Consider the following 10495-nt stretch of genomic DNA (forward strand, 5'->3'; position numbering starts at 1 on the left):
GACGACATCCTCGAGAGTTGTCAGGGCGCGTCGCGTCAGCGGCCCCGTAGCCACCCGCCTCGACCGCCATCAGTTTCGCCCTGTCCCGTCTCCGGGGTCCTGGCCCCGGCTTCGAATGGGGTGTCCGAGGGATGGTCTCTCCTGCTCTCGTCTCTCCCTTCTCCTCAAACTTCGTGCTTTCCTGCTCGTCGGAGGTCTTTAGCTAGATACGCACCTTTCTTGCAAGGAGAGAAGTTCATTTTAATCACTGATCTGACCAAGATACACCGGGATCTGCAAGAGACGCTTCGTTAGTTGATGGAAAGGAGCGCTCATCTGAAATGATGGCGATACCGGTTCATTCGAGGCGGACCGAAGTACTCACCACTCAACAGCGTACCACAAAGACGCATATAGCAGCGTCAACAGAGATCTGGACACACGGAGTCGTTGGTGGGGGACGAAGGAAGCCTACCACGCGCGCGGGGCCCGCCTTCGTATGTCAGGCCCGCCGCCACACGACCGGCTCTAACTACAATAACCCGCGTTTCGCCGGCTACCAGGGGCTTCGAAGTAAGTCAGAGCCCGATCTATAACGCGGACGGTGACATTTCGAGAAGCTCGGGGGGGAGCTCTCCACAGGGCTTGCAAGGAGAGAAGGCTGACGTCACGCTCCTCTCCTGCCCTTGCGCACGCCCGCGCTCGCTGCCTGCTGCCCGTCCGCGCAGTCCGTCCGCCCGCGGTCGATGTTGGCTGTACTGGCCCGCCCGTTTCATAGATCGCCCGCCCTCTCTCTACGTGCTCGCGAGAGTCCGCGCGCCGACGCGATGCACTCGTACCGCTCTCGCCCTCGACGTACCCAGCTCGCTCGGCGTCGACGTTTACGGATGGCATGTCGGTGCGAGCGCCCGTGCTCCTCGCACTCGCTGGACGCGCGTCAGTCCCGGAGCAACGTGCCTGCATCTGCGCTAAGCCGCCGTAGACGTCCCGAGTGCACCATCCCCGGGCCAGTTCTGCGCTCTCCGCGCTCTCTAGCACCACCCCTCTCCCGTCGGCGCTCGTGATTCGTACATGATGCCGTACAGGCCATACCCTCCGCTACACTCGTGTGTTTGCAGCCTCCCCCGATCCGATTTGCACTGACAGCGTCTCGTTTATAGCTCGCCCGCGCTGCAAATCACGGATGCCCGCGCCTGCTCGCATCGTGCACCTCGCGCGAAGCGTCCAAACGGCGCGCATACACCGTCCCCGCACGCCCGCGACGTCGTTTGCGGCGCAGAGCAAAACTGCAGCCGCGGCGCCGTCCTCGGCGGGCGCTCACCCTCGCTCTCAACCTCCACGTCCACCGCCCGCAAACCTGCACGCCCCCGTTCCACAACTTCAGAGCACGCTTTGGGTACGTAGAGGATAGCCCTGATACGTGCGCGAAGCCGCCGCTGCCGTCCTCCGCTGGGGGGTCGCGCATTACTCCGACCACTCCGCCAGCGCCCTCCGCCGTCTCCTGCGCCACCCTGCTCTATGCAGCGCGCGCGATATGTCCACGACGTCGTCAATACGACCCCATCCTCTCCCTACGTGCGTGCACAGGCTGCCTGGACGCGAACTCCGCTGACAACATCCTGCTTACAGGCCCTCCACGCACGATATCGCGAATGTCCGCGCCTCAGGGCATGGCGCACCTTGTCTGTATCGTGGAAAACGCGCGCATACACCGTCGCAACGCGCCCACGACGCCGTTTTGGGGGCAACGCGGAACTGCGGTGTCGGCATCTTCTGGAACGCGCGCTCGCCCACGCATTCGACAACGCCGTATACCACCCGAGCACCTCGATGCCCCCACTCGGGGAGCTGATGGTATGCGCCCTGTATGCACCTCAACACACCCTGTGACGCGCGAGGCCGCCGCACGCGTCCTGCGCGGGTGACGATGCCTGGTTGGCTGGCAGTCCCGAACTGGCCCCGCCTCTCTCTGGCGTCCCGACGGCTTTGTGTACGGCTGGCAGCTGTATGACACCCGATGTGTATCGTATTTCTCCCGTACTGGGTACGTTTTCAGTCGATTCTGCGACAAACTGCGCTGACAAAGTCGCCTTTTCAGATAACCCCAATACAAGAATATTCACACCCGGCTTAAAGCTTGACACAAAGACCGCACAACACCCTCCAACGCATCAACGGAGTTCCCCCCACCGTGCACGACGCTTCGCAGAGCGCACAACCGCCGCATACAAAAACGGCTCGCCTCGGGTCTCGGCACCCAGGGCCAGATTCACGCCGGTCGCCCCCATAGCCGCCCCGCGCCCCGCAAGCACTGCACAGACGTCGGCCTCGCTCCCGAGAGGCACATATCCCAAGCTCGCGTGCCCTGCACCCGTTGCGCGCCGCACACCCGACGGGGCACCCCGGCCTCCCCGGCCGCCCCGCACGGCCTCTCGCGCGCGCAAATCGCACCCTTGCGCTCCCTGCCGACGACGACGGCCCCCGCTGACCGGAACACACACGCACATGCAGTCTCGCGGCGATCGGGGAAGAAAAAATATTGGCGTCGTCGGGCGATTTCATTGCATCAAGCCCGACGAGCTGCGCAAAGTGCGCGCGGCGGCCGCGCCCCCGGTCCTCTGGCCGCGATATTCGGCAGGAGCATGTCCCAGTACATTCTACGTCATGTGCCGCCGCCTGCGGGCGCGCACGACGGGTTTGAATTTCGCACTTTTGGCGGCGGGGGCCTCGACGGCGCGGGGGCGGGGGTATCTCGACGCCGCCCCGTCAATCTGGCGAGCGCCATTCGCGGAGACGGGTATCTATGGACCACAGACACTACGTTCAGCACGCGAAGACGCCGCCTGCGCGCACCGGACACCCTCAATGCGGTCCGCGGCCGTCTCGCCCTCGCCGACCGCCGCGCCGCTCGCGCGCCGGAATCGCGTCCAGGCCGCGCAAACACGCCGCGGACGGCTCCCATGCACCGTGGTGCATGTCTCCTGCGAGTCGCACGGCCATGCGGCGAGAAAGAAAGAGGGTCAGTCGGCGACGATTTCATGGGCGACAAGAGAAAAATGGCGCGTACCGGGCTGGCGACGCCTCCTCCCCCCTTGGAACTTGACATGCGGGTCCTGGGCGTGTCTCGCGTCGTGGCCGGTCGCGTCGGAGCGCGTAGGGCACGCTGGACATTCGGACAAGAAGCTCGACGACTGTACGAGGTACGCGGCCGCCGTATCCTACCTCGTCTCCGCTGAAACTCACCCCGCCGGCAGCCGTGCCGTCCGTCTCCCACCCTGGGAACTCGCCCGCGCACTTCCCGACCGCCCAGCCACGCATCCAGCCGGCTCGTCGGGGCACGAGGCGACGCCTTCCGGCCTGAAACCCACCCCTTGGCGCGCGACCCCTGGGTCCTCACCTGCGCGCGAGGGGGCGGGGTGCGAGACGAGGGAGGGCGGGAGGTCGCCGTACCAAGCCCCGCCATGTACCTACGTACTGTCTAAATTACATGTGCGCGCCTCTCCATTTCCCACCGTCCTCGTTGCTCGCTGCGCTACTCGTCCGTGGCCCGCTCAAGGCTATGTGCTATATCGACGCCGTCGAGATGGCGTGCCCGTCTGCGTCGCGAGATCGCGGAAAGGCGTTCCTGGGTCGACCCGTGTCAGACGTGAGTGATCTCGGTACCCACGCGAGTCCCGGAACGCTCACCTGTGCATTAGAGCTTGTCCTCGGTTTTACGAGCACGATCAAAGTCCGGGAGTGCGTACGCTGCATGAGCGGCTTGAGGGGAGTCTGGAGAGGTGAGCAGCTCAGTGCGCACGGCGTAGGCAACGAAGTAACTCACCGCGTAGAAGGCAGCCCTGTAAGATGGGTACCGTACACATGCCGTCGTCGCGTCCTGTCGAGAGGGTAAGCAAGATACAGTACTCGCGGTCATCGCCTAGCGTGACCCGACTGGACTTACTCCTCGATATCGCGCGTGCTTGCTCCCCTAGCCGATGCCCCGCGACGCGCTTGTCCAGGAGCGCGCTGACACGGCCCGAGAGGTCCCGCGGGACGCGTACGATGACGCAGGACCTGCGGAGTCGTATGTGGCACGTACTCTAATGTGCGACCCGCTGCCGCGTGCCCACGCGCAGGAGCCGCGGCGCGCGAGCCTCCCGTCGCGCCCCCTCGCCTCGTCAACCCCTGCCGTCTATGTATATACATGTAATGTGCTATCCGCGGTCCGCCTTCCGCTCGCCGACGTCATGTACCGGGCATGCAGCATGCCGTCTCTCCGTTATGCAGGGAGAAGGTATAGGTGCCCTCGTCGTGTCGCGCTGTGAGATAGAAGGTCAGTGTTACTCTCGTAACGTGCATTGCGATGTACCGTACTCACTGGTGTGTATCGTAGCCTCTTCGACTTCTGGTAGACGTCGAGATGACGGTGCACCGTCCTGGAAACGGGCGAGCAAAAGCGATGATGGAAGAATTCGACTCACCCAATTCAATCGACGCCGCACGCCACTCATTCAAGCCCTCCGCCGTTCTCGTTCCTGGTGTGTGCACGGTGCAATATCGTCTGGAGGTCTTCGGGTGCGAGGGCTATCTGGAGAGGTGTTGCCTATATACGGATACGGTGAGGGGCTAGCATCTGCTACGGGGGGACACGGTGCACGACCCTGACTCACCGAGCACAACAGGACCTGATTTGTGCGAAAAAGAGCGTCTGCGAGCGAGTGTCAGCCATCAGCACTCGCATCTTGGTCCTGATGTACCGCCTGGATCCCACAATCCCATCCTCCTCGCATGGCCGACGTCTGAGCTAGGGTTAGAAAGGTGAGTATCCGAGCACCAAGGGTATCGGGCTGACATACCTCTCATGCAGAATAGGCACTAGGTGTGGGGTGATGGGGAGAGCGAAGGCAGAGGGTGTCTGCCTCGCGCCCGAGCTCGTGCGTGTACTTATACGCGCCGCAATTTAAGCCCGTCCCGTCCGCTCATGTCGTGTTGTGGTCCGTGCGGTGGCCGTACACCGGAGCCAAGTCATCCTCCGTGGCACAGAGGCTGTGAGCTACGGACGAGGCACATCCATCTTACGAGAGGTGCGGATACATATGCCGAGCCCGCCGGTCGATGTACCAACCACAGCTCGACACGACGAGCCGATGGAGACGGAGCGAGCGGGAGAACGGATACGGCCGCCCGCGGGAGAGTCCTACGCGGCGCGGTGTGTTTCACGGCGTGGTCTGGATGTGCACTAGAGTGGGAATTGCGGGGCGCGGTCGCTTCAGAAAGTGGGCGCTCGATATGCGAGATATCAGGCATGGTAACCACCGTTGCGGGGTAGGTATGGACTCGTTCGGTACGCTCGTTTCTAGGTCCGTCGAGGCGGCGGCGATGATGGCGGCGACGGCGATGTGTTTGCAGGCGGGTAGGAGGCGGAGGCAGTGGTATGTCGAGGGCGCCATGTTCTAACCCCATTCTTACATTGTCTGCTATTTCCCTGTGATATTTGTAGGACAGCTTTTTTCAATAGATCCAGTAAGAGCGGCCCAGTAAAGTAACGTCGAGAGAGACATGAGTGAAGGAACATGCGCGCTCGGCGGCTCGAGTGCTCGGCAGCTGTATCCTTCTTACCCAAATAGGCAACGGGCGGAGACAATCGCACTGCTGCGCTCTCTCGCATGCACACTCCGTATCGCACTCTCACCACGATCGAGATGGGCGCGACCGTATAGTACGCCGCCCGCCCTGTGTCCGACACCGCTTCGCGACATTTACGTGTGTGTGATATATCTGCAATCTCAGCTAGTACCCCAGCACAACCGAAAGTGCCGGCCGGCTCGGAGATGTACCTCACTACTATCTCAGATCTCCGAGCCGCAAACCTTCGTGCGTGCTCTTGCTTGTCGGAGAACATACCCACATGTCTGGTTACAATGGCAGATGACAGAGTAGAACTGGAGAATGTCGGGAATAATAGTGTGAGCAGCATTGTGCAGCACACACCAGAATTCCTGACCCCTCCAGTTCTGAGTGAATTGTGAGCACACAGAGAGGCCGCCTCTGGGCCCCAAATAGATCGGCCCACATCTGGAATGATTACAACAATCTGAGTTAAAATGAGATGGTTTCATGCCGGGCATCATTGAGGGACAAAAATGTATTCGAAGAGCTCAGGATATTCATTCATTCGCCTCATCACGTTGCACACATCAGCCGAATAATACTATTAGTCTAGCATAGGAAAATAAAGCAACAGGCTAGGAGTGAGCGGCCCTAAACACGGGGCTAGAACGAGCAAAATCGGCGGTGCACTCCCCCAAAACAGGCGGGTGCCGTGATACTCCCACAGGTGTTGCAATCTGCACCCGGCACAGCAGCGGACGGATGCTCACCCTTCCGTCGCGACCGCGTGCTGCCAGGGTCGCGTATTCGCCTGAAAGCTGCTCAGGGTGCTGCTCACCTCAACGTACGTCCCTCCCCCTTGTCCACACATTTTCCTGCTCTCATTCCCGCCCGTCTCTGTTTCCCGCCCATTTCCCCTGCCCACCTCTGCTCGACATCGACGGCATTTCTGCTGTGGACAATGCTGTACCAGAGTGAGTCTCGTGTCTTCCTCTCGCATCCTCGCCCACCGCTTACTACGCACCGTCACGACCTCTCGAGCTCGGCGTGCTTCCGGCAAGGAGCTATGCGAGCTCCCGGGCACGGCTGCCATGCCGGCGTCGTCTGCGCGCACATCACACGACGCCCGCACGCACTGTGGCCCCTTCGCATGGGACCCAAGCCCAGCCACGGAACGGTGTGGCCGCGGACGCTTCCAGCTGGCCACGCACCCCTCGTGAGTTTGCTCAGACGCCTGTGTGCGTCGCAGAGGCCTCGTAGACGTCCTCCTGGCCGACACCACAGTCTATCCCCCGCATCGCGGTCGGGGGAAGAGTGGCTTGCTGCTCAAACAGGCGTCTTTCGAAGTGCGCGGACAGCTCGCAGACAGCACGCATCTTGGACACATCTACAACGTTTGCGCGATCTCAACGGGCGAGTGTTCGCATTTACATCACGCCACACTGTTCGTTTCCGGCGGCGGGAAGAGAGCGGTTCGCGTCATAGGCTTGAAGCGGCCTTGGGATACCCAGTATCTCCCGGACTCATTGGTGAGGGCACCGAATTGGTAAGAGACTCACTACGTCAATATCGCGAAGCCCGTGAGCTCATTTGCAATTTCTAGACGCCAAGTCTGCGCGATGTGCAGACGCGCGGGATATCTCCCATATGCACTCGAGAAGCAAATTTGTGCACTGTTTGGGCCGATGGCGCATTGCACGCGTCTTCGCAGGATGGTGGCGATACGGAATGCGCGCATCTCCATCCCCAGGGCCCGCGCGCACGATCAGAACATGCCTGCACACACGTCCCAGGGAGAATGGTTGGGGAAGCATGTCTGCGTCGCGCAGACGAGCGTGAAGTAAGGGCGGTACGTACTGGCATTGATATCTGCTTCGGTTGACTGACTTGCGCGGGGAAGCAGATGACGAAGCCGGCGGCTGGTAGAGCCTGGTATCGTCCGCAAGAAGCCACAGAGCGCGAGGGAGGAAGACGAGCACTTACCAGAGAGCGAGGCGATCGCGCGGGACTTGGCTGATTGAGAGAACGGCACCTCACATCCGGCTGGTCGCGCCGAGGATGCCGGGATGTGTGCGGTACGTGCTATGTGTTCTTTGTGCACATTTCGGACATTCACTGACCTGCCGAGGGAGGTAGACGGCGGACGTGATAACGGGGAGCGTACACAACGTCTGCCAGAGCATCGGGAGGCCTCGGAGCAAGAACGAGACGGCGCAATGAAGGTCGCGCCGTCATCGCGGTCGGACTGTCTGATTGGGCGCCCACGCCCGGATGCGCGCGCCGAGAATCCCGGCGTCTCCTCGACCGCGTTGCTTCTGTCCGCGCGGGCACTCTCTACACAGGACCTCTCCGCGCGGTGCGCGCAGCTCGTTCTGGCCGGCGTCGACAGGACTTGATATGTAGCGCGCGGAGTGTTTAGTACGGAACGTTTCTCGGTCTCACACAGGTGAGAGACTCGTTTTTGCGACATGGATGCATACTTACTGTGTCACAGCTGCTAGGAGTCTGGGGTTGGCCTCGCTGCCCCCTTCGCGCGAGACGCTCTCTGAGCCGTACGCGACGCGAGTAGCGCGCGACTGGCAAGTTCCAGCAACAATGAGGAGGTAAGAGTCTCACCTGTATGAGAACCAGGTACCTGTTAGCTCAGTGCGCAGTTCGCGCAGTGCGATTGCGTCAGCGAGTCCCTGACGTGCTGCCAGGATATCTCCGCAGTGCTCAAGGGGCGCCCATTCAATAATTTTGACCGCTCGTGGACTCGTGCTGGAGTCGACGAGGGGACTCGATTTTGGCGGGCGCTCTTGTCTCTGGAGTGCGGGCGCTGGGCCGGAACGCACGGCGCCCTGGAAACGCGACAACGACGCGAACGCGCAGCCGATCCGCACGCGAAGTGACGCGGTACGCACCTTGTCTTTCTACGGATTCCGGCGGCCGGCTGACTTGCACGAGTAGGTAGATGGCGGTGGAGGGCACAGAGGACGAGTGGGAGAGGCCTGCAGCCCCAGAGAAAGAACGCACGAGCACGGCAGACGTCGAAGGTCGCGGTCGGAAGCAGAGTCGCGGCGGGCGAGAAGGACTTGCAGGTTTCGAGTTCTGTCGGAATAGGCGCCCGACAGTCGCGGAACGCGCCGAGCGTTGTGGCGTCCACTCTGGCCGTCCCGCGACGCCTTTGGGATCTGCACCCATTCTCACTCGCGCGGGACACGCCGCAGCGGGCATCGCAGACAACATTGCAGGCCCTCGGCCGGTTCGTCGTCTCCCGGGCGCTCCGGAGAGCGCAGGATACGAGGATACCGGTGAGCTGTTCGCTTGTTTGTTATATGCCTAGAACTGAATGGTTACAGAGAACGAAAACGAGCGTCGACGGGAGACCTCCGTTTGCGGCATGACTCGCGCAAGCTTGGCCGAGTTTTTGAGTGAGCGAGGTGAGGATCTTCCTTTTTTGACTTCGGTGCCAGCTAACGTCACGGTACGCCCACGCCAGAAGTCTCGAGCAGAGCGGACGGGACGTGTCCTTGGCGCGGAACCGCACGCCCGCCCATCTTTTCGCCAACTCGCACTTGTCGGGCGCATCCCGCGAAGACTCGAGCACAACGAGCATCCTCGCGAACGCGCATCGAGCGGCCCAATCTCCCGCGCCCACGCAACTCACTCGCAGCGCTACAGACCGCCCACGCGCGCAGAAGATACGATGACGATCACGGCTCTTGGGCGTACGGGAGACTTTCCCTTGCACAAGACCGGCGCGGGCTTGGCGAGGTCGTTTGGGAGAGTGAGGTGAGAAGCTTCCTTTCTCGACTTTGGTACGGGGCGGCTAACGTACACTTACGCAGGCACTCTTGAGCACAGTGAACGCCTCCTCGGCGCGGAATCGCACGCCCGCGCATCTTGCCGCCGTCTCGCGCGCCCCGCGAAGACTCGAGCACCGCGAAGATCCTTGCGGACGCACAACGAGCGCCTTTCCCGCACCCGCGCAACTCACTCCCAGTGCTACAGACCGCCCACGCACGTAGAGGTTACGGTACGTATTCGCTACACCCTCTCCCGTAGCTCTCGACTGACTTCGAGCAGACACAGCGCGCATTTGGTGTCGAAGGGCACGAACACGTCACCAGAACGAGTCCACGCATAATCTGAGTGGCGGCGCGTCGGTCCCAGCGCCATAGACGCGCTACAGATGCCCCGCGCGCGCTGAAGAGGTGGTACGTACCGGCCGGCTCCCTCTCGCGCAGATCCCGACTGACTTCAAGCAGACACGCCGCGCATGCATTCGGCGTACGAGGGCGCTAAAACGTCCCTAGGACAGGTCCGTACAGGTCGCGCACAACGATGGCCGTGTAGAAGCAGAGTGGCGGCGCGTCGAGCCTTTGCAGATTCGAGAGGTGCCGGAATAGGCGCCCGAGTGCTTCCGAGTGCGCGAAGTGCTCTGGAGGGGTGGCTTGTGGTCGTCTCCCGCGCGGAATGCGCCCCTGTACTGTCCGTAGTCCATAATACGATATTCTGAGTTCTTGAGACCTCCAGTGCGAGCCCCAGCGTGCAAGTGCAAGTCCTCCGAGTCTCCCCTGCTCCCAAGCTCTCCTCTGGTCCCCTGCTCCTCCCCACAGCACGTCCTCGGCGCCCACTACTCGCCCACAAAACACGCAGCGCCAACTACCAGCCCAGGAAACACGCAGAGTCCGTCGTTATTTCCCTAGCAGTCAGACAGATCCCCCCACTCCCCGAGATCCACCACCGCGCCCAACGCAACGTCCGCCCGCTCGCCAGGTCCTGCACCGCCACCCCCGCACCGCACCGCCACCCGCGAGCCGCGAACACTCACACAACGCGCACAAGCACTGGTCTCGGTCGCACGAAATATATTTCTTCCCTACGTATGTACATGCACGCCCGCCCGCGACCCGTCTCCCGCACGCCCGCGCCCGCGCCC

The 10495-nt window shown here is 62.1% G+C and overlaps 2 protein-coding genes across 2 annotated transcripts; one reads left to right on the forward strand and one right to left on the reverse strand.

Annotated features, from left to right (window-relative positions):
* Nucleotides 1-1630: 1630 nt before the first annotated feature.
* Nucleotides 1631-2164, forward strand: TRAVEDRAFT_29723 (uncharacterized protein; the record flags this gene model as incomplete). The annotated part of the gene is made up of 2 exons (XM_008040974.1): nt 1631-2023; nt 2078-2164. A coding segment is annotated over one exon (274 nt), but the record flags the coding sequence as incomplete, so codon positions are not given.
* Nucleotides 2165-3673: 1509 nt separating this feature from the next.
* TRAVEDRAFT_48772 (uncharacterized protein) lies at nt 3674-4824 on the reverse strand (the record flags this gene model as incomplete). Its single annotated transcript, XM_008041159.1, has 6 exons — nt 3674-3750; nt 3803-3856; nt 3923-4035; nt 4632-4669; nt 4719-4765; nt 4818-4824. The coding sequence occupies 6 exons, from the start codon at nt 4822-4824 to the stop codon at nt 3674-3676; spliced, it is 336 nt and encodes a 111-aa protein (XP_008039350.1).
* Nucleotides 4825-10495: the final 5671 nt, after the last annotated feature.

The sequence above is a fragment of the Trametes versicolor genome, assembly GCF_000271585.1.
Source record: "Trametes versicolor FP-101664 SS1 unplaced genomic scaffold TRAVEscaffold_7, whole genome shotgun sequence".
Taxonomy (NCBI): domain Eukaryota; kingdom Fungi; phylum Basidiomycota; class Agaricomycetes; order Polyporales; family Polyporaceae; genus Trametes; species Trametes versicolor.